The 24,927-nt window shown below is 39.5% G+C and overlaps 1 protein-coding gene across 1 annotated transcript in view; it reads right to left on the bottom strand.

Moving 5' to 3' along the window:
* LOC126484898 (neural-cadherin-like) overlaps positions 1–24,927 on the bottom strand; it is a 324,021-nt gene extending 299,094 nt beyond the window's left edge. Inside the window, exons 1-5 of the mRNA XM_050108497.1 lie at positions 24,850–24,927; positions 24,573–24,759; positions 24,249–24,482; positions 4,935–5,107; positions 4,706–4,855 (exon numbers count right to left, since the gene is read on the bottom strand). Coding sequence (XP_049964454.1) covers positions 4,706–4,855; positions 4,935–5,107; positions 24,249–24,482; positions 24,573–24,759; positions 24,850–24,927 — 822 coding nt within the window. The remainder of the gene's footprint in view (positions 1–4,705; positions 4,856–4,934; positions 5,108–24,248; positions 24,483–24,572; positions 24,760–24,849) is intronic.

Genomic DNA, 24,927 nt, shown 5'->3' on the forward strand with positions numbered 1-24,927 from the left:
AAACTGATGATAGGGCACTTTAGGCACTTATGGCTTTCATCACCTCATATATTTGTATTAATTTTAATTATGCTTTGATATAGACTTTTCTAAAATGATAAATTCATGTTTAGACTAACAATAGGATTATTCAGACTATACATAGTTAGTAAAAATAATATAACTCGAGAAATTATTTGCAACACCATTTAACATAACCACTGGACCCACGACACTTTCATTAAGTACCCACAAGTGAACAATCAAATCCCCACTGACAACAATGTGAACCAGATGGATCTTTTGTTGGTGGATTCTAGGCACCTATTAGACTACCTCATCCTGTGACACTTCATGAACTGAATATATACGGAATGTTATGAGCCGGAGTCAGGATAAGAATATATGATACATCAAAAATAACCAGAACAAAACCTCATGAAGACAACACAGCAGTCAAAGAGACAACTGAAAACGAAAAGCAATACCAAGAAATACCAACAGAGGCATTAGAGTGAGTAGACATGCACAACAGCACTGAAAAAATGGTGGGAAAAGATAACAACCAAAACCACAGCAAATATATTACTGAAGATGATAAATATATAAAGGAGCCATCCACTGTTTGGATTTCAGTGCATAAAAGCAACTGCAGAAAATGGTAAGGAGCACAACAGTTCATTAAAAACTAGCTAAGTGGGCAAAATAAATCAAGATTATCAAGAGTAAAGGAGTACTGAAACAACAATTTATCAATGAAAGATAAAATACTGGTTGAAACAGATGTGGAACAACTGGAGTTACTGTGGAGTCTGAATGAAGCAAGACACTTTACACAGATAAGTGTTACACTAATGTCATTTAGCTCTAAGAGACACCTATGAAGAATAAATAAACGAAAATGTTGTTCTTTCAATAACTGAAAAACTTAAAATTCACATAAAATGATAAAAGTATAATTAGGTAGTTAGTGAACAGTAAAGTATCTGCTAAATTTCTAAAACTAAGTAGTGATAAGGCTGGAACAGCTCCTCACCAAAAATGGTGACAATGAGCTGGGAAGAAGAGGGTATGTGACAACAGTATCATGTAATAGGGTTAAAACAGTGAGTTTATATGGTGCCCTAAGAGATATGGCAACTCCTGAGATACTCGTGAAATTGCTTTCAATGAGCAAAGTAAGAGGCAGAATACGAATCTGAAAAATACTACTGAAACAGACAGATAGTGATATAAAGTGTTCACTAAGATGACACACCGGAAAACCTTCTTTTCAGAGTAGCACTGGAATTGTGGTACAAGAAAGTAACCTACAGTATGCCATGATGATCTTCCTCAAAACGGTGCACATAATAAGCAAAATCGAAGAAAGAGACACAATTGGAAGATCTCAGAAGATAATAGAGGTGCTCTTTACTGCAATTAAACAGACTGATTGGAAGACAGAACTGGCTGTCAAGGGGCTAGTTGTAAGACTAAATATTTGGCATGTGGAGGAGCACACATGAGGAAGAAGCTGACATCAGTGACTATATACAGCTGCAAATTTGTGAAAGTTCTGACCTCCAACAAACAAACAGTCGTCTAGGATCGTATCTCACATCATTAAAACATATATAAAACACTTGTAAGAAGCATTCAGGTGCACCATCCAACATTTGGGCATTAACAACAAGGGATGCCAACATATTGGACATCTTTGAGAGGAAGGTACTGTGCATAATAATAGATTCATACTGTAATGGAGGAAGGTGGAGAAAGTAATACAGCAATGAACTTTGTGCCTGCTATGAAGATCCACACACAAAAAATAGTAAATCTGCAAAATTGAGATAGGCCGCACATGTGACACTGATGAGTAATAAAAAGGTTCCAAAGGAAAACTGACTGGAAATCCTGGAAGGCAACAATGCCACAGAAGACCAAAAACTAGATGCACAGATATTTCTGATTATGACCAACTGCGAATAAGATACTTTTACATGAACTGGAGAGCACAAGCACAAAATTAGACCATGTGTCACAAAACTGTGTACGAAGCACATGTTCACAGTGGAGTACAGACACACAGAAGAAGATATCTACATACATGGTCCAGTCACATTTGTACTGCCATTGCCTACATCTGATGTCAACATGCAATAACTCACAGACAGCATGAGATAGTACTAGCAATGGAGAGTATATAAAGTGTGTTGGGGGTGAAGGGGGGGGGGGGGGACATGGAAAACAATGCTGTCATGGAAGCAATTCTGAAACTGTTAAGTTTGTAAACTGTTCAAGTGCTGTCATGGTTAAAGTATACTGTGCATGGCAAAATGGTGCTATTCAAAAATTGGCGTTGAGGCAACTGTGGTGCACCAAGGGCCATATGTGACACAGATGAATGATGGTTGTGGAAATGTGTATGGGTTGACAGATGTGCAACCATTGAGCAAGTGATGCCCAGTTTGAACCAAGGGGCTACCAACATTGTCTCTTCAACATCTGTTCAGTTTGCATCCATGTTGTTGTCTTCAGTCCTAAGACTGGTTTGATGCAGCTCTCCATGCTACTCTATCCTGTGCAAGCTTCTTCAACTCCCAGTACTTACTGCCACCTACATCCTTCTGAATCTGCTTAGTGTATTCATCTCTTGGTCTCCCTCTACGATTTTTACCCACCACACTGCCCTCCAATGCTAAATTTGTGATCCCTTGGTGCCTCAGAACAGGTCCTACCAACTGATCCCTTCTTCTAGTCAAGTTCTGCCACAGAATTCTCTTCTCCCCAATTCTATTCAATACCTCCTCATTAGTTACGTGATCTACCCATCTAATCTTCAGCATTCTTCTGTAGCACCACATTTCGAAAGCTTCTATTCTCTTCTTGTCTAAACTATTTATTGTCCATGTTTCACTTCCATACATGGCTACACTCCATACAAATACTTTGAGAAACGACTTCCTGACACTTCAATGTATACTCGATGTTAACAAATTTCTCTTCTTCAGAAATGCTTTCCTTGCCATTGCCAGTCTACATTTTATATCCTCTCTACTTCAACCATCATCAATTATTTGCATCCATGCTGACTGGAATTTGTGGACTAGCTAATAGTGCAACTGGGTGTCCATTGAGTGGTGACAGGTGGCTTTTTCAGATAAATCAAGTTTTATGTTCCATCACACAGATGGCTATTGGCACATCCGGCGTGAAATGTCTGAAACCAGACATCCTGCAACAATTGTCAGAAGAACTGTTTCCATGGCATTCTATGAATAATACTGTCATTCTGAAAGGCAAAATAAATTAACACAAGTATGCCTCTATCTTTGGGGATGACGTCGACCCCTACATACAGCTAGTTTTTCCTCGGCTTGATGGCATCTATCAGTAGGGCAATGCAATGTGCCATACAGTTCACAGTGTATTTGTGAGCTTCAAGGAGCACCAGGATGAGTTTACCATACTCCCCTGGCCACCAAACTGGAATTTAAACCCATTCAAGAATATCTGCTCGTGCTATGGATCCTCGAACAAAGTATTCCAGCACAGATGACTATAGCACTGGAGCTAGCATGGCTTCACATCCCTGTATGTGCCTTCCACACTCTCACTGAATATGCACATCTCACAGTGCTTTGTGCTGCAAAAGGTGGTTATTCAGGCTTCCGACAGGTGGTCACATTAACGTAACTGGGCAGTGTAAATCCAGTCACAGGATAGACATTATGTTCTAGGCCTCTAACCAGGGTGTTTACAGAAATTGTTGCAAAAATATCATGAAGTGTCCAAGGGCAAAGAATAAATAAACAAACATCAAGTGTGTAAATCAAAGTGAGCACACACTACTTTTCACTGTTATGCTGTCCCTTCAATAAACTCTGACATACACCTTTCAATGAACTCTGACATTATAAAAATATATCACCACATACAATACTATTGTATCAACTTAGTATAACAGTAATGTAGGATGACCACTGTTGAAGTACAATACTGCTATTTGATATGTTTACAGTCAATGAATGATGCATATATCACATCTCATAAGAATGTCCACAAAAGATTTGCAGGGGAAGGGAAATGGAAGTGGGAGAAAGGGGCAGGAAGGTGGAGGGGGGGGGGGGGGATGAGGAGTGGCAGCTCAAGTTAGTGTTGCATTGAATGACATAACATTTTTGAGATTTCACAACAAATTGCTTCAGATACACTTGCAAAAAGGTCAGTATCCATTATTATTATTATCACTATTTTTAAAAGCTAATAGTGGACACATTTCTATGGAGAAAGGTTGGGGGCTGGCCTGTCTCACATTGGGTATGCCCTTTGTGACTTGACTAAAATATAGTACAGCTTACTGGGTTAACCAAAGCAAGTAAGTTGGAAGACTATGTACATTATCTTAAAATTCACTTTATCTGAAAGCAATACTGTGGTATAGGTACTGGATGTCTTGTTAATTTTAATGAATCAATTGCTTGTTCAGAACAGGCCTGTAGATTTTTATGTTACTTGACTCTATGTTCTCCATGAAACTATGTTAACTAATGTATTAACAGTTCTAATAATTAGTTACCCAACAAACAATTTCCCAGTTTGCTTTCATGTGATCTAGGTCTCTGTCTCAGAGCCCATCCTTAAGCATTTCAAACTTCCACAGTGTGAAATAAAAAGATAACATATTTTCTTGTACAATATTTTAATTTATTTAGTATTTGATGCGGTTTTCTGGTAGGCTTACCTTGTCACTAACTCGTATCTTGAATCTGAATCCATGTCTCTGCATGAGATCTTCATAATCAAGGTCCTTAACAATTTTAATAGAACCACTTCCATCACTGTTACTTATTATTATAAATTTATCTGAACCGTAACCGCTGTTTTCGATGATCTATAAAGTTAGAAACAACAATTATTTATTAAGTTTCCTTGGAATTAATTTCAAATGAAAATCTGAGACATTCACTTACTTCGTAGACAAAATCATTTGTTTCATCTTCATCATGCACGCTCACTGTGAGAATAGGTTCTTCAGGTATGTTTCTACTATCAGTTTCTTCCACTTCACAGAACCATTCCTTCTTAGTAAAACGCGGCGACATGTCGTTCACATCTTGAATTTTAATTGATGCAGTACCAGTACCTAACAATATTCGAAATACGTTAGGCATTTATTAATGCAAGAAATGGACAAGTAGAAATCACCGGTACCACCCCATTGTTTAGAAAAGTACCAGAATTCGAGTGCGACTTTGCTGATAGCTAATGCGTGGCAAACGTCTAAACACTGATAATAATAATAATAAGAATAAGAAGATAACAGCACATACAACGACAAGAATGTGACGTAATTAGTTTCGTACAAACCGGGTCTTACTTGACTACTTCCATATGGGTGATCATACCCATTGTAGACTGTAAGCTACAGTGGAAAGTAATTTCTAAAGCGGCCCCCAAGGCAGTCAGTATTACTGCGCAATATTCCTGGATGCCCAATATTTCTGGAAGCGCAATAATACTGGACGCATAGGAGTGAGATTGAGAAGTAACGCAATAATACTGAGCACATCAAAAACTTATGAAATATACTGTACTGCCTGAAAATGGTGTGCCGCATACGGGCAGCGTTGTCAATATTCTTGCCAATCTCTCACGCGCCACAGACCGTGACAGTATATCATGCATCTAGATATTATGATAAGGCCATTCCGGGCGGATCTGCGGCCAAGTTTCCCACAGTGCGTTTCACGTCGTGACGTCATCCGCCACACTGCTGACAATGTGCGAAAGGCGCGTGTATAATCCAGACGCAACGCGAGATTAAATAGTTATTGTAACTGCGTAGCGAGAGAGCGAAAGAGATGAGTAAAAATTCGAGTAATTGTACAGTTGCAAACTGTAACAATTATGGCCGTAAAACTAGTGGTGCAATTTATCGTTGATTCCCTAAAAACGCAGTACAAAGGGAGTGGGTAGGTCGTCGCAAGCGAGCAGATAAAATAGGTGTAAACAATGCATAAATCTGCTGAATTCATTTACTTCCGGAAGATTAGAACTTGATTTAAAGAACGAGCTCCTTGGTTTGCCGACAAAAAAGATTCTGAAAGCAAATGCAGTTCCATCACAGCATTTAGCAGACATAGAACCGAAAGCAACAGCGAAGCTGGAGCTGAAGTAAGCAAGCTTAATATATTGTCATTTATACATCTACGTCAACGTCTATACTCAGCAAACCACCGTAAGGTGCATGGCGGAAGGTACGTTCCCTTGTAACTATTAGGGTTTCTTCCGGTTCCATTCACGTATGGAGTGCAGGAAGAATGATTGATTGAATGCCTCTGTGCGTGCAGTAATTATTCTGATCTTGTCTTCACAGTTCTTATGTGAGCGATATGTAGGGGGTTGTAGTATATTCCTAGAGCAGTCATTTAAAGCCGGTTCTTGAAACTATTCTTGCTGCCTTGCTCTGTATACTTTCAATATCACCTGTCAGTCCTGTCTGGTACAGGTCCATATACTTGGACAATATTGTAGAACCGGCCGCACAAGTGATTAGTAAGCAATCTCCTTTGTAGACTGATTGCACTTACCCAGTATTCTTACCAATAAACCGAAATCTACCGCCTGCTTTACCTACGACTGAACCTATGTGATCATTCTGTTGCATATCCCCACAAAGTGTTACACCCAGGTATTTGCGTTGACCTATTCCAGTAGTGACTCATTGATGTTATAGTCACAGGATACTACGTTTTTTCGTTTTGTGGAGTGCAAAATGTTATAGTTCTTAACATTTAAAAAAAGTTCCCAATCTCTGCACCTCCTTGAAATCTTATCAAGATCTGACTGAACGTTTGTGCAGCTTCTTTCAGACAGTACTTCGTTATAGATAGCTCCATCATCTGCAAAAAGCCTGATTTTACTATTAATGTTGTCTACAAGGTCATTAACATACAACATGAACAGCAGGGATCCCTGATTTTGAACTGATTAAACTCTTTTACAGTGTTGATTTCATTAACTTAAATCTTCTCAAGTGGCATTTATTTTATGTGTGAATACATAGTTATTATTTCTCACGTTTAATATAACAGGCAACATGAACCAAACAATTAACCACCTTGTTTGTAATTCCTGCAGCTGTACATGAGCGAGCTCTATACTATGAAGATGGAGATGTACGAATGAGAACAGCTGGAGCCTTGGAATCTGTATCCCCAAAGAAGAGGAAATTGGGCTGAATAACAAATATAGTGCCCATCTGTGAACCTACTGTTTTAAGACTCAAGTACAAAGAAATCAAAAGACTGAATAAAGAAATGGAACTTTTGAAGAAGAAAAACGCAGTGTCGGAAATGCAGCCTTGAAAAGAATGAAAGCTGTCAGGTGCTTGTTGTTAAAAAAGAGAAAATTAAGTACAACTATGAAAGAAAATATGGCAAGGAAGAAGGTAGAAAATGTATTATCTAAATGTTTCACTCCGGGACAAATTCGCTGTTTGTTACAAAGCAAAAGACGGGTTAAATGGAGTTCCCATGATTTGCCAATACACTAACTTTAAAAGCCCTTTCTTGAAAAGCTTTTACGTGTTTGAGAAACAACAACATTCATTTGACCTGTAGTGCAACGCTTAATTATTGGAATAGAAATTTTAAGTGCAATCCATGCGTTTCGTAAGAAGTTTTGACAATTTTGAGAGCAAAGCTTCATACATTTACTGTGTTAGAAAAGAAAACTGTGGTGTGTTTTGACGAAAAGAACATTGACGGCCGCATCTGCTATGATGCAAGGGAAGACAAGATTTTACGACTTCATAGCAATTTTATAGGTGTGATTATTTATGGTTTATATAAATATTGGAAGCAATCAGTTTATTATGATTTTGCTGTGACAGTGAACAGTTAAATGCTCTAAGATATAATAAGGAAAGTTGAACGTCCAGGGCTACATGTCATGGCCGTAACGTATGATGTTGGAGGAAAACATTCTAGAGTGTGGAATGAGCTTTGAGTCAACACATCCAAAACATTTTTTACAAATTCAGCGGACAAGGAAAGGAAGATCTAGTTTTCTACGATGTGGCTTACTTACTGAAGCTTCTTAGTAACCACTTTTTGGATGAAATAGTTCTACCTAATGAAACTTCACTAACGAAGAAGTTAATTGAAAGCCTTTTGAACAGTCAGAAAGGTGACGTGAGTATAACTTACCAGAATCTCACACCAGTGTCACAGGTAGAGCGCGACAAAATGTTAGAATTGCTCCCCGGTTATTTTCACACCACATCGCTAAAGCTCTGTTGTATGTTTAGGAAAGGAACGTGAAAGCATTTTCTTTGAATTAGTGTGTTATATGTTCGACGTTTCGAAATCTAGAGTTCGCTTTGAGCGTGGCACGCTTCTACGTAAGGGGTTCGACTCGAATCTTCCAAGCCAAGAGATCACTTTAATAAGGTTTCGAGATGCTTGCCATGAACCGCGCTTTGGAAACAGAAAGGGTTTGTTGCCGTTGCAGAGGTGGTGTATCATCTCCATCAGATTACTTCTAGGACTGTTTGAAGCAATAAGAAAAGGTAAAGGAAGGTATATCCTAAACATCCCAACTAAATCAAGACTGCATGGAAAATTATTTTTCGAGAAGTCGAGGTCTTAGTGCATTCTATAACAACCATTCAGCAGTCGAGATCAGGCACAGCATTCGGCTTCTAATTTTAATGAGAAATGGAGACGACGTATCATTATCACGCTGTGCATCGGTTGCTGTTGAGGGCATCAGTACAGCTGCTGCAGACATCGAAACGCACGTGACGAATTCATGAATTTCGTTACCAGTGAACTTTGTATTGACGTGACAGAGGAAAACTAAGTGAAAGCTCAGTGTGCAAATAGTTGTGACATTGCACACATTATGGAAAAGGAAAAAGAATTCCTGAGAATAGTCCACAAAACAGAAGAAAAAAATTCTGACGCAGAGGACGTTTCGCCCAACTGTTCGCTACGTGGCAGGGGGCCTTGCATGTAAGTGTCGAGCCACTGAAAATCCTTTTTTATCACGAACTGAAATGTGCTCAGTTCCTGGAACAAGTTCTGATTGCTGGATATCTACAGTTTCTGGAGGGGGTCTTTTAAATCCAACAGCAGACTGGATGAACGTAGGTAAACAGCTTGAAATTTTGTTTTCTAGGTTTCATGGACATATCATTTCTAAGTGCGACAAAGTAGTTAAAACTTTGAACATGCGATTCATAAAATTACAGTATGTAGGTTTGTTCGTATACACAACTGAATTATTGCATCTCGTGTGGAATTATTTTCAGTTATGTATTTCTTAGGGTCTATTTATTTTTTTCTGTTTCTTTAACACATTTTAAAGGCGTTTAAAACATTTACAGAAGGCACATGCTTCCTAAACCGTCTCGCAACTTTGCTTTCATACAGCGAGCTGCCTAGTGCGGCCGGAGGTTGTTGACGTCAAGCGGGAGCGACCAATCACCGTTTCTCTGTTGGGGATATGTTTATCCGCTGTTCAACGATTGTTGTGTTGCAAATAGGTTTGCCATCCGTCCAGATATATCGGGACTGTAAGACCTTCTTATCCCGACATCCGACGAGTCCCAATTTTGTCCCGATTTTCCAAAATACTGTTACGAACTTGGCTCAACCACTGAAGTAACGCCATTTTTAGTGCAACATGTAAACGCAGCCTCAGTGTTATTTATGTCAACAAATTTATGTTGACAAGGTCATTTCACAGATGGTGTTGCATGTTGCGTATCCTGTATTGACGATGCAAGTACCTTCTAGATCTACACAGTCCTTCGAGAAAATACGAGACTTCCCTAGTAGAAAGGCTGGAACTATTAAGCAGCGCGACACGGAAGATCGGACAGTTACCATTTGAATAGCAATCTGATAAGACGATTCTTTCTATACGTAAAATGAACAACTAGTGCAAGTTATAATAATGTTTGAAGTGTTTACTGCGGGTGTATTGGACGTGGAGTGTATAGTGACGTGAACTTGTACGTTGCTGCTGCAGAACTAACAACAGCTTATAAAGTTGTCAAGCATTATAAATCCTTCATTTCTCTTGACAGTGCTGCAAAACTGAATGCCACAACATATTCCGACTCCGAAGTCGCCACAAAGCATTCTACAGCCAGGACCAAAGTGACAGCGATTGTTAAAAATATTCTCGTACCACACACTGTCCCTGAATGCACAAAACACTTCAAGAAGTTTCATTTTACGGCATAGGCCCGACGTATCGAACTAAAAGGCTGGAAAGATGTTTCCTTTAATTGTTCAATACTTTACTGAAACTGACGAAATCCAACAAATCGTTGAAGTTTGATTCTCTGAATAACAAAACTCGGAGACAAATGCAAAGTTTTGTGTTAGACACTTTGAGATAACTGCAAATTTCTTTATGTAAATTAATCGCTTTTTATGGAGACAATACCAATACCGACTTCGGAGAACTTCGTCAATGCGGCCAGTGGAATGTGTTTCGTCAAATTAAAGAAGAACTAGGAAAAATGTAGAAGGAATTGGATGCCCTCCTCCTCCCCCCCCCCCCCCCCCATATTCTCCACAACACTACATCAAGCGCTGCTGAATTCTTAACTGATTATTTTTCAATTACATGGTAAGAACAGAGTAGCTGAATGAATTCTGCTTATGCTAAGATAATTTCAGATTTTCTCAGTAGTCCGATCAGTGAAATTTCCTTCATGTTTCGGCAGTCCAATTTGGCTCTGTTTGAAAAAAAATATATATAAAAAGCATGGAGAAGAATGAAGTTTAAATATCCAGCTGTGAATTTGTGAAAATTCTGACTTCCAACAAAACAAAGGAAGACTGCCAGTTTTATTGGCTTGGAAACTAAGATGTATTTGAACAAATTAAAGAATGAGAACCATAACCAAGAAATAATTAATTTGATTTCGAAATCTGAGGCAGAGACAATGGTTTTCTAAACCACATCATTTGATTAATTAGGGAAATGGACTATTTTTTTTAAATAAATATCAAGTATTTGATTGGATGATCCTATCTGAAACCGTAGATTGGGTGATCATTGAAAACACTATTATATACCTGACTAAAAATGGTGTGAAGATTTCAGGCCACAATTGTTCTCAGGAGTAAATGTGTCTGAAGAGCTTTCTAGAAACTAAGTGTGCCTTGGAAGACTGAACGTCTGAACACTAAGAGGAACACAAACGCCCACTACTAAAAGTATGCGAGTATTTGTTTTCTGTTCGCGCACACAGTGCTACTGTGGAAAGAATATTTTCGCTGATGTCGGCCCAGTGGACTGACGAAAGAAATCGACCGCAATCAGGGACTGTGGTATCAATATTACAGTGCCAGTTTAACTACAAGCTGACTTGCATGGAGAAAGGGAAAAATGACTTGCTGAGAAAGGTGAAATCTTCCAAACAATGTGGTGTACCAACTACTTTTGTAGCAACAATTCCATGTAATTGTGTTCTAAATAAAGAATAATTATATTAAATTAATTTTTTATTTCATTTCTAGACCCCCATTTCGGAGTGTCCGGACGAGGCCCCAGCTAGATATGGCAATCTTAGTTATAATTGGGTTCGAAACCAAACGGATGAACGTCATTGCCAGAGTGCTTCGAAACGTAATAAATCATTGCTAGGATTGTGGTACGCTGGGGAATTGCATCTCTTTTCCTATAATATTTTCTTCTGATCATGGGAATAAGCGTGTCAGCAGAAATTTATGTCTAGTGGGGAGGGTCTAGAACTGTCATTTTCCGATAAAACGAACTGTTCGTTTCGAGATGTGTCATGCACAAGGGCTAAATTTTATAGTCAGCTGAAAACACTGATAATCCATACTTAATATTATAAATGCGAAAGTAACACTGTTACGCTTTCACGACTAAACCGCTGAACAGATTTTGATAAAATTTGGTATAGGGATAGCTTGAACGCTGAGGGAGAACAAAGGCTACTTTAGAAAGTGTGTAGTATAACATGCTTATTAATTTGAAGAATATAACGGGAAGTATAGAACAATAATTACTCTTTGAAGAAGCAATTTACTCTTCGACTTGTGAAATTTATTACACGTGAAATTACTTTTATTGTTTGATATGTTTTACACAATACGATTCAACATGAAGCCAATGTTTAAGAAATCCTAAGGAGAGCTTCAATAACAATGCACAATAATAATGTTACACTGCAATATTATTGACCGTCTAGGAGGCGCTTAGTGGCGAAGAACTGTAGCTACACTTATTTTATTACTTACAAAGACTTCTTTCTGTTGGGCACTTGCGAACGTGCAGTTTAGATACTCTCATTACGATCACACTGCAACAAAAGATGGAAACATATCTCCATATGCATTCTACGATACTGTTAGCATAAAGGGCCAAACGCTGCGAAGAATTTTCCTTCAGCAGGAAAGAGAACAGAAAAGAGCAGTGTAGATTTGATATCTTATCAAAATATTGATCGTTGTCAAAAGCACATTGGAAAAAATGAACAGATTCTAAAATTAGTTGATAGCGAATCATGCAAACGTCAACACAGAAAATAAAGTAGGCCTAAGCGCATAGCTTTTACTGAACAGTCAAGTTCGGTTTCTTGTCGGTTTACTCTATGATTTAATTGTACGGAATTCTATACACATTTTGTAAATCAAAGATGGACTGTAAACAGACGATTTATATCTAACCAATTGCTTCAGAAGAAAGATCGTTTGTACATCAAAATAGAAATCTTCATGTAGGCTAATAAATCGTCGTTCTAAGCCAGCGGACACCTTCGGCTAGGTACTTCATGTCTGTTGGCGTGATAGTGGAAAAAAAGGATTCGATACAGGTAAAAACGAGGATTCACTATTAGACTGAGAGTTTAACAGAGATTTGGAAGTTCTGCAATGAAATAAGGAAGAAGGGATGAATAACAGTCCCTCGAAATCTCTAAGATCGTTTTGTTAAGAGGCAACAAAGCAACTATTGAAGTTAGTGTGCTGACTCTATGAGTCTATAGAGATACCACCAGACTTTCGGAAAAATATCAGCTGCACAATCGCGAAGATAGCAAGGGTAGATAACTGCGAGAACTGTCGCACGGCAGCCCTTGATGCCCACTCTCAAATCCTGACCGCTCTACCTCCTGCACACTGTTGCCACGAGGCATATGTAACAACCTTCTCCCCCCTTCCCTGCCCATGTACATTAACATTGGTGACCAGAAATGGGATCTTATACATTAACATCGGTGTCAATTGGAATAGTTTGTAATGAAAAATAGGGGTCGCTATTTCACATTCGGTGAATGTTAGATCTCACATCGTAACGTATGGATTTTTCTTTAAACTAGAGATCTGTATCTACCATCAGTCCTGGAAAATTATATGAATGTGTGGTGTCTGTTCATTTGGACATGTTCGAAAGAAGAGGCACAATGCAGAATCAAATGGTTCAAATGGCTCTGAGCACTATGCGACTTAACTTCTGAGGTCATCAGTCGCCTATAACTTAGAACTAATTAAACCTAACTAACCTAAGGACGTCACGCACATCCATGCCCAAGGCAGGATTCGAACCTGCGACCGTAGCGGTCGCTTGGTTCCAGACTGTAGCGCCTAGAACCGCACGGGCACTACGGCCGGCACCATGCAGAATCCGCAGCTGTTGTGCGTTATATGTAAATTGAAAGTGAAGAGGGAAGAAAAGAAAGGAAAATGAGGGTATCAGCTGCATCGGGACATCATGCGGAATCAGCAGCGACGAGTGGACATGTGTACCGGACCGGGATTCGAGCCCCGGTTCTCCTGCCTGCTGAACAGGTGCGTTAACCACTGCACCATCTGGGACACAGCGTTGTCGGATCTGCGTGGACTATCACGGCGCGCCTCATCGTCGATCCACATCCCCACCGTACACCACAGACGTTACGAGACAGTCCACACAGTTGTGATAACGCTGTATGCCGGATGGCGCAATGGTCAACGCGCCTGCCTAATAAGCCGTCCAGTGCACACGTTCACTTGTGTCCGCTGATTCCGCGTACAATTCCTATGCAGCTGACAGCAGTAATCCCCTTCCTTTCTTCTCCTCTCCACCTTCAATTTACATACAATTTCGCAAAATTAGATTACATATAATGGAATCGCTTCCGATCATTTGCACAAAACAAAGGTTGTGTGGAAGTGAAATATAAACAACATTCCTCATACCTCATAAATGGTTCAAGATACCGAAACGAATTTTTGACAAACAACAACATGCATAGGAGACAGTATTTTGTCACATAATTAACGCGAGAAACTACGCGATATTCTAGTGATTACAGATTTTTTCAATAAAATAACGTACCGTAATTCTTTGAAGGGTCATCGATTGCTGGTGAATAAGAATTAGTATGGGTGTGTAACAACATAAATGAAGGAATCACAGTTTAATTTTATATCGAGCATGACCTTTTCATAAGCTGTTGGCCTTACTTCTCCTCGATTGTTTGATCACTGTAGAATGTTTCAGGATTCTGTCACAATTGCAGCTGAGTTAGCATGTTAGAGATGCGAATTATATAAATACCACTGTTTGCGGGAAAATAAGCTAATTTTAACATGGTAAGAACAGAAAGAAAATGGTGTAGGAGACAGGCGAAAATAAACTCCACTCTCACTCCACTCTCTGTGGAAATTTCAGCCTAATTCCGTGCCCATTGTGTTATTAATAATAACGAACGGCTGACTTGTCGAATTATTTGTCATACTGACATAACCTGAGAATACGATCATTTGGAGACGTGCTAGCTGTAGCTTACAAGTTCTGCGAGATACACGTTTGTGTGAAGACTTAAAGCTGTAGAACTACACCTCGCCTACCACTCGCACGTCCGCAAGGAAGCCCCCACCGCTACCGTCATCCCGTCCCCTAATGCACAGTTTGCGCAGCTACAGGCAAGTAGTATTGCCTGCACTGTACGCCGTCTGGATTTTAAACGTAAACCCTGCTATGATGCAGAACGTCTCTCTTCTCGCGTATGCCGCTAGAGTTAAGTGAGATTGTTCTTGTTGTGGTCTTCAGTCCAGAGACTGGTTTGATGCAGCTCTCCATGCTACTCTATCCTGTGCAAGCTTCTTCATTCCCAGTACCTACTGCAACATACGTCTTTCTGAATCTGTTTAGTGTATTCTTCTCTTGGTCTCCCTCTACGATTTTTACCCTCCACGCTGCCCTCCAATACTAAATTGGTGATCCCTTGATGCCTCAGAATATGCCCTACCAACTGATCCCTTCTTCTGGTCAAGTTGTGCCACAAACTTCTCTTCTTTCCAATTCTATTCAATACCTTCTCATTAGTTATGCTGTCTACCCATCTAATCTTCAGCATTCTTCTGTAGCACTACATTTCGAAAGCTTCTATTCTCTTCTTGTCTAAACTATTTATCGTCCACGTTTCACTTCCATACATGGCTACACTCCATACAAATAGTTTCAGAAACGACTTCCTGACTCTTAAATCTATACTCGATGTTAACAAATTTCTTTTCTTCAGAAACGCTTTCCTTGCCATTGCCAGTCTACATTTTATATCCTCTCGACTTCGACCATCATCAGTTATTTTGCTCCCCAAATAGCAAAACTCCTTTACTACTTTAAGCGTCTCATTTCCTAATCTAATTCCCTCAGCATCACCTGATTTAATTCAACTCCATTTCATTATCCTTGTTTTGCCTTTGTTGATGTTAATCTTATATCCTCCTCTCAAGGCACTGTTCATTCTGTTCAGCTGCTCTTCCAGGTCCTTTGCTGTCTCTCACAAAATTACAATGTCATCAGCGAACCTCAAAGTTTTTATTTCTTCTCCATGGATTTTAATTCCAACTGCGAATTTTTCTTTTGTTTCCTTTACTGCTTGCTCAGTATCCAAATTGAATAACATCGGGGATAGGCTACAACCTTGTCTCACTCCCTTCTCAACCACTGCTTCCCTTCCATGTCCGTCGACTCTTATAACTGCCACCTGGAGTTAGATTAGCATCTCTAAAACGCTATTGTGCTTACTAAACGAATTCGTAATGAAACGTGTTATTATTCTTCGTATCGTCCCTGTTTCCTCATTCGATCTTGCCTGGTAAGAGTTTCAGATCGAGCGCAATACTCAGGTACCGGTTCAACGATGGTTTTATGAGCTATCTCCTTCACAAGAATCTTCTGCTGAATATCGATCAGTCTGGACACTGCCTTCTAGCGATTAGCTCGGCAGGCGTGCTCACTGAAATGTAATGGCTTCGTTTGTAGTGACTGTTCGGCAGTTGTACAACCGAACAGTGATGGACCATATCAGCTATTTATGTGCGTTACACTACATTTGATTATTTTGAGAGTCAGTTACAAACTCGTGCACCCAGTTTTGAACCTCTGCAGATATTCCTGCATTTCACTTTTTTTCCCATTAGGCAATATTGCGGAACTGAGGCGAAAACCCTCCCGATGTCAAGGAAGTCGGCATCAAGTTGGGTGCCGGCCTGTACTGCATCCTGGGTCTCATCAGGTTCGTGTTATTTGCACCACGACAAATTGAGATCATTTCTACTGCTCGTTCTAACATAATTATACAAAGGTTGCGTAGTCTGAAGAAGAAAAGAAGTAGGAAGCAAATTTTCACTAGCAAAAGAGAGTGAATAATAAAAGGAGAAATGTATAGAGCGTTTATATTCACTCTACCAGAAGTTGCTATAGACGATCCCGTAACACACTAACATCTTTCAAATTTTTCGTAACTTTAGTCTGAAGAGCTTATTACTGACGTTGAACTCTAAATTAAAAAGGAAGATAATATGACGGAAAAATGAAAAATGCTTTCCTGCAAAAGAAAATCTAGAAATCATTATTGGTTTTATTGCAACACGATAGTCTGCTAACTTACTGGACTATAAGTACAGAGGAGCCACGCACACAATCTCAGAATTCCAAACAGATGTTCCAGTCACAACACATGAGACAAGAAAGAGTTTATAAAAGTAAGAAACATTCAGTTTCTCTTTAGTAATACCTTCCTATAACTAGAAACACTTATTAATCCAAATAATTTTGTTCTGGAATTCATTTTTTGCCACTGCTTAGAATTGCATGTACGAGTTTCTTCATATTCATCAGTGGCAATGCTTCTTTGTGAACTGCAGATTAACCTGGTAACACAGCCAAATAGAACTTGTTCAGCATTTGCATTACTTAGACCTGAGATACACCAAAAATTACTTGTGAAATTGTGGATGACCTTGAGACCAGCAATTCGTATTATTTTCTGCTTTCTTGGAAGCCCTCAGCCTAGTAGCGAACCTAGCTGGATAGACAAGTTCAAACGGACAAAATATTAGTCACCCCCAAAAACAGCACAGTAGCAGTTATAAGGTGCTGTATTTGGATCGGAACTGGTCCCTGGCTTGGTGTAGACCACAGCAATGATGTGATGTGTATGCGTCTGTCGGTTGTTATGGCATCGGCGCAGCAAGATGGTGCCATGACCACCCCATGGAAGAAGTTGCTCGATTTGTCGGTATATCTGTGCAGACTGCTCAAAGTGTCTACAACGCGATTGCTTCTTTTGTCAAAACAAAGTGGAATTACCCAAGGTCACATCGCTGTCAGGCCGGGTCACCAATTCCCAGCACTGCAGGTAACGGTCCCCAAGTTTCTGCCCCGCCAACGCACAGGTGGCGACTGCAGGTGTTTAAAAAAACCCACCGGAAATATGAGTGGCCCGTCGCTAAAATCGACTCGTGTGTGGCCAGCTGATGGGATGTTTCACAGGGAGTTTGTGTATGGTCTACTTATTCAAATGACCGCGAATAGGTACCAGTATAGCAGGTATAAAAGAAAGCCAACAAGTTGCAATATATGATGGTTTTCAAATAACGTTACAATGGTTTCGACAGATTTAAACCCCTCTTCCTTAAAAGGACAAAATTACATACAATGCGATAAAATAACTTATAATGAAAACGCCACGGACCTGTATTACGTGTCTAGCAGAAGCTACGCTCTACAGCAAGCGTAGGAATATCACAAACACCATGGTATATATGTCAACATAGGCAAGTAGTACTTACAAACTTCACATTAGCAGTCTCCACATGACACGTATCGGTAACAATCTGCATGTCCATATATAAAAGTTAAGACCCCTAGTATCAGGACTTGTCACAACAGTAAAATCAGTCACTTAAAACAACAGAGCATATTAGTAGCTACATGCCGACTGAGGGACAGTGGAGAGCGTGGGCGCCAGGAACACAACTCCTGAGGCACATGCTCCAATAAACATGTACGCTTGGTGGTCTAAACAGCCAATAAGAGTAAACACACTTAAGTTACTAACATAAATACAGGATAAGAATCAACGAGTACAGAATAAGAGGTAGAAAAAGACAGGTACATAAAATATACTGGCACAAGTTAAGACACTTACATGACTATCAGTACATCATTATCGTGGAGAAATAGTTTGTGTGTGTGCATAAGTACGTTATTACAAACGTAATGAGAGCAATGAAATTAATAGCACCTCCAGTATATCATTGTATGAGAAGTAAAACTGTCAGTGCATAAGCATGCTACTAAACATGTTGACAATAAAGAGCAAATATTTATAGGTATCTGAATAGTGGCATACGTAACAAAAGGGGGTGGCATGAATATCCTAGTACAGTATAAACTGACAAACGAAACTGTATGTAAAAAAATTGTATAATAGAATTTTGAGGAAATGAACCACTTGAAACACTACTGGCAGTCGTATGAAGGTTTCTTTGCGAATAGTATGGGTTTGAAATCATCGAAAAATTGCCTGCAGGTAAGCTGCAGCTGGTCATTTAGTAAATTCCAGTCTTTGCACGCAAAATGTTTATAGACCTCTAATTCTTCCCGAATGTCCATCAAGCGCTCTTTACTTTCTCTCTGAAGAATAACTGTGTCTTCCAAATTTTTCGGAGTGTGGTTGGCAATCAGCAGATGTTCAGCAAACATAGCGTTCTATATGTTACCTCCTTTCTTTCCTAACAGATGCTGTTTGTATCTTGTCCTTACAGGTCTGCCTCTCTGACCAATGTAATAGCAGAGGGAGTTATTGCAGGTTAATTTATAGACACCTGAATTGGAAAACGAGTCACCACTACTTCCCACAGTCTGCAAATGTCTTCTCTGCAAACTATTGTCTGTAGAGAAAGAGACATTACAATTGTATATATTCACTAGAAGATGCTTAATCCTGTAAGAAATGTAACTCATCTACGAAAGAAGTGGCTTATAAGGACCTTGTTCGCCCGATTCTTGAGTATTGTTCCTCTGTCTGGGATCCCTACCAGGTAGGACTGATAGAGGAGATAGAGAAGATCCAGCGAAGAGCGGCGCCTTTCGCCGCAGGATTGTTTAACTGGCGAGAGAGCGTTACGGAGATGCAAACTCCACTGGCGGACGTTACAAGAGAGACGTTGTGCATCACGAAGAGATTTACTATTGAAATTTCGGGACAGCACTTTTCAGGAGGAGTCAGACAACATATTACTTCCCCCCAAATACATCTCCCGTATTGACAACGAGGAGAAAATTCGAGAAATTAGAGCCAATACAGAGGCTTACCGACAATCATTCTTCCCATACACTATTAGCGAGTGGAACAGGGTTGAAGGGATCAGATAGTGGTACCGAAAGTACCCTCCGCCACACGCCATTAGGAGGTTTAAGGAGTATGATGTAGATGTAGATAGATGAAGAAACATTTCCTAAAAAACATACGAAATTTTTATGGTACGAGGAGAGCCATTGCATAACGTCGAACATTTTTGGTAGGGTTTCTTTTTGAAGATGTGATCTACCGTGCTCTGATCATACCCATTATTGAATACGACTGATTTGATAACATTTAAACCATTTATCTGACTGGTAGGCGATAAAGGGGTAGTTACAAGAAGGTATAAAAAACTGCAACTTAACTCCGCCGTAACAGGCCGTGAAGGCTCAATGGTACCGACCGGCCGCGGTGTCATCTTCAGTTCACAGGCGTCACTGGATGCGGATGTGGAGGGGCATGTGGTCAGCACACCGCTCTCTCGGCCGTATGTCAGTTTAAGAGATCGTAGTTCCTACTTCTCACTCAAGTAGCTCATCAGTTTGCCTCACAAGAGTTGGGTGCACGCCGCTTGCCAACAGTGCTCGGCAGAACGAATGGTCACCCATCCAAATGCTAGCCCAGCCAAACAGCACTTAACTCGGTGATCTGATGGGAACCGGTGTTACCACTGCGGCAAGGCCGTTGGCACAAGAGGGTATATGGTGGTATGAATAAATGGTGGTTTATGAGCTTTGGATGTGTCGAGTCAGCAAGGATCACATTGTCTGAATAAGTTTGCTTACGAAAGATATTGAAGGGCTTGTTTTCTACATAAATCGTCAAATCAAGAAAATGTAGTTCTCTTTTTTAGTTTTGAAGTTCCTCGGTGAAGGAAATCTTGTGGAAGTTATTAAGGGGAGTTAGAACGGATTTTTTTTCACATTTTCGGATTCTTATCTCATTATAGAATTTGCAATTTTCCGAATAAAATGATATATATACGTATCACTTATAAACTCATATGGCAAGTATTTTTTTTTTATTTTGTTAAATGTGATCTACACCGGTTGAAAATTAAAATTTTTAGATGCATTACTTAAAATCTAATAAAATCGGTAATTTTTTATATAGTAGGCTGTGGATTGTTGTATTATATAAAGGTCATGTCCAGAAGAGGATGGGCACCAGGTTGAGGAAGTTCAGACAAAGTCTGAGAAACAAGAAACTTTCTGATGGTAAAACCATAAGAGGCAGGCTGACCGACAAAATGATTGATGAGCTACAGCAGTATTATGGGATGGCCCATAGTAATAATACTGAGGATTTGTTGAAACTGAAGCAGGCAGTATGGGCTACCTTCTTCCACCTACTGTCAACTGATGAAAAACCGTACTCAACCTTTGCCCTTCTGGACCTGATTCATGGCGCAATTACCGTAATGTCCAATACTCAAACGGTTCATACAGACATAAACATTCCATCCCAGCAACAGTCATGGATATCATAAAACCTATTTACAGAGACCTGGAAAATCCTAAATTACTGAAGAAATGTCTGCATGGTCAGACTCAAAATCTCAATGAGTCGTTCAATAATCTTATATGGGCTCGCTTACCAAAAATGTTTTTGTTGGAATGAAGACACTAAAGTGGGGGTCAGTGATGCTGTTATTGCTTTTAATGATGGCAACATTGGTAGGGCGAAAGTGCTACAGCATATAGGAATTAATCCTGGAACGAAATGCATCAGAGAACTTCAACGGATGGACAAGGTTCGCATTGATAAAGCAGAGTATGCAGCACAGTTGGCCACTAAGGAGTCAAGAAAGAAGAAAAGAAGAAAAAAGTTGGAAAAAGATCAAGAGGATGATATACAGTATGGCGCAGGGTGCTTCTGAATGACACAAAACAAAACAAAAAAAAATTAAGCTATATTAAGTAAGCTACAGCCTTTTGAATCTTTAGAAGCAGTTCCTGAAAATTTACATTTTCTGTAGCATTTTTCTCTAAATCTCAGAAACCACTTTGAGTAGAGTATTCAAATTTTCAGGGAGTAACAACATCCATATCCTAAGTCTACTGGACGAAAAGAAGAACATAATGTTATGTGTAATTAAAATTATTTAGGATAATGTACAAAAAAGCGCACAAAATTGTAACTGTGTAATTAAAAAATTGTATTTCCGACAGTAGTGGCTGAAATTCAATTATTCAATAGACTCAGAACATACAGGTGGATGGATGGATATGGTGTTATGGGCGCTCAACAGTGTAGTCTTTAGCGCCCCAGAACATAGAGTTGAATGTCCTGTAAGAGTTTCATGTCAATACCTACAGTGGTTCTGGAAATACAGGGAAGCCAAGCCACTACATTTAACATTGTCGGGATAGGGCATTTCAACTCCCCTTAAATGCATCGGAGAGTATTTCCAATTCGTCATGATTACCGTCAAAAGCAATGAAAATATCTTCAACATATCTCGCGTAAAAACGAATTTTTCTATGTAACTCCGAATGGAATTGATGAATGATCTTTCAAGTGGGTTGATGAAGACGTCAGCCAAAATACCAGCAAGTGGATTACCCACAGCCGAACCGTAAGGTTGAATATACATTCTACCGTCCAACGTGAAGAAATTATATTTGAGGGCAAATTCCAATAGCCTGATGAGCTCAGCAGTCTATATTGTACTCATTTTTTTATCTTGTAGAAGGTTCCTCTCAACGACAGCTATGACTGTATTTACGGGAACATTAGTATACAGACTGATAATAACAAAAGAGTCCAACCTCGTATCAGCTGTGCACCGTATCATTTGGGTTTTGCCGATTAAATCTTTAACATTTTTAACAGAGAAGTTTTGTACAAAAACAAACGAATCTTTAATTTTAAAAATTAAGTATTCGTTTGTTTGTTTGTCTGATCAAAACCAATTTCTCGCTGGTTTCAAACTCGTACTGTTCGCAAAAAAATGTTCATACAACTGCCGGTAGCCTTTGTAGGTCATCCATTTCCTCAAAACTATATTCTACAATTTTTATGCAAACAGTTTCGTTTGTCAGTTTATATTGTACTAGGATATTGATGCCACCCACTTTTGTTACGTTTGCCACTACTCAGAGACCTACGAATTTTTGCTCATTGTTGTAATTATGTTTAATAGCGTGCTTATGCATTGGCAATTTTACTTCTCATACGATGATCTACTGGAGGTGATATTAATTTCATTGCTGTCATTTTGCTTGTAATAACGTACTAATGCACAGACACCGCTATTTCCTTACGATAATAATGTACTGATAGTAACATAAGGGTCTTAACTATGTAGGAATATATCATGTATTTGTCTTTTTCGACATCCTATTCTATGATCGCTGCTTCTCATGGTGTATTTCTGTTAGTAACTTCAATGTGCTTATGCTTAATGACTGTTTAGAGCGCCAAGCGCCCATGTTTACTGGCACCTGCGCCTCAGGTGTTGTTTCCTTGGTATCCATGCTCTTCACTCTTCTTCAGTCGGCATGTAGCTACTAACATGGTCTGTTATTTTAAGTGAATGATTTTAGTGATGTGACAAGCCCTTGATTCGAGGGCCTTAATTTTTACACATGGACACACAGATGGTTGCCGATACATGTCATGTGCAGACCGCTTTCACTCAATGAATGTGTGTGTGAAATCTTATGGGACTTAACTGCTAAGGTCATGAGTCCCTAAGCTTACACACTGCTTAACCTAAATTATCCTAAGGACAAACACCCATTCCCGAGGGAGGACTCGACCCTCCGCCGGGACCAGCCGCATAGTCCATGACTGCAGCGCCTGAGACCGCTCGGCTAATCCCGCGCGGCCACTGAATGAATCGCTAATGTGATGTTTGTAAGTATTACTCGTCCTATGTTGACATATACCATGTTGTTTGTGATATTCTTACACTTGTTGTAGAGAGCAGCTTCTGTTAAACACGTAATATAGGTCCATAGCGTTTATTTTAAGTTATGTTATCGCATTGTATGGAGGTTTGTCCTTCTGAAGAAGACAGGTTTAAATTCGTCGAAACCATGGTAAAGCTTGTTTGAAAACCACCATATGTTGCAGCTGATTGGCTGTCTTTTACACCTGCTCTTCTGTAACCGTTCCTGTAGTGTAGCCATGTTCAAAATATTGAATACCAGGATGTTTATTTCTACTACCGGAAAATGTGGTGAAATGTTTATAATTTCACCACCGTGGGACATTTTCACACAATGTGGAAGGTTCAGAAATCAGGTGTATACGTACTGCATGCTACAAGCAAAATCACGAAAATCCATCAGAAAAGTGAAGTACCTGAACGTTAATGGATATTACACGTTTACAGTAGTACGATTTCGAAACTAAATAATTTTGTTTATATGGTCTGGCCCTAATATATCAATTGCTTCCCTATTACTAACACTAAGATGGTAGCGTTCGATTACGGTCTGTACATCATCGACATGAGTGTTTGTTATGATCTTCAGTGAGCAGCCCAACGAACACTATTACAACAGCGTTTTCGGACATGGCGTTTATAGTGGCAAGCTTTATCATAAGGACCAGAGAAAGAAAGAAAGAAGAAGCAAAAGATATTACATTTGCACTAAAATTAGGAACAGAACGTCAAAGAGTAGTAAAGAAAGTTTGGACTTACCTTTCAACCCTCCACCGTCAATGGCGACAACCTGAATAGCGTAATCCGTCGTTTTCTCGCGATCAAGACAACATACTGCTGTCTTTATGATGCCGGTATCTGGTTCTATTTCAAATATTGGCACTCCGGCTTCTTCTTCAATAACATTCTTCTCGATAGTATAAGTAAGTTTAGCGTTTGTTCCTTCGTCTGGGTCGTCGTAGTCGACTGCTGTCATTGACATGACAAACATTCCTGAAATACCGTTTCCATCAGTACAAGCATTAAAACAAAATGAAACTGTGAAACACAGGCATGCTACAGATACTGCAGTAAATCCTGTACCTGCGGTTCCGTTTTCTGTCACATTGCCAAAGTAAGTTGTCTTGGGAAAGCTGGGAGCATTGTCGTTGATGTCCTTGACGTTTATCTGGATATCGGCATAACCTACTAGGCCCTGCCCTCCTTCATCTTGAGCGAATACAGTAAACTTCCACTGAGGTCGGCCGTCTGGTTTATCTCGATCTAAAGGCTGGAAGGAAAATATAAACTTTTCACAACTTAATCGCACTCCAGATAACAGTAATAGGAATTGGAAGGTACATTCATCTGCACTGTTTACATAATAATGCGACAGACTAAGCAATATAAGAACCTGAAAGAAAAGAAGCGTTTCTGGCTGCAAGTATATCTGCCACAT

The sequence above is a fragment of the Schistocerca serialis genome, chromosome 6 (genome assembly GCF_023864345.2).
Source record: "Schistocerca serialis cubense isolate TAMUIC-IGC-003099 chromosome 6, iqSchSeri2.2, whole genome shotgun sequence".
Lineage (NCBI taxonomy): Eukaryota > Metazoa > Arthropoda > Insecta > Orthoptera > Acrididae > Schistocerca > Schistocerca serialis.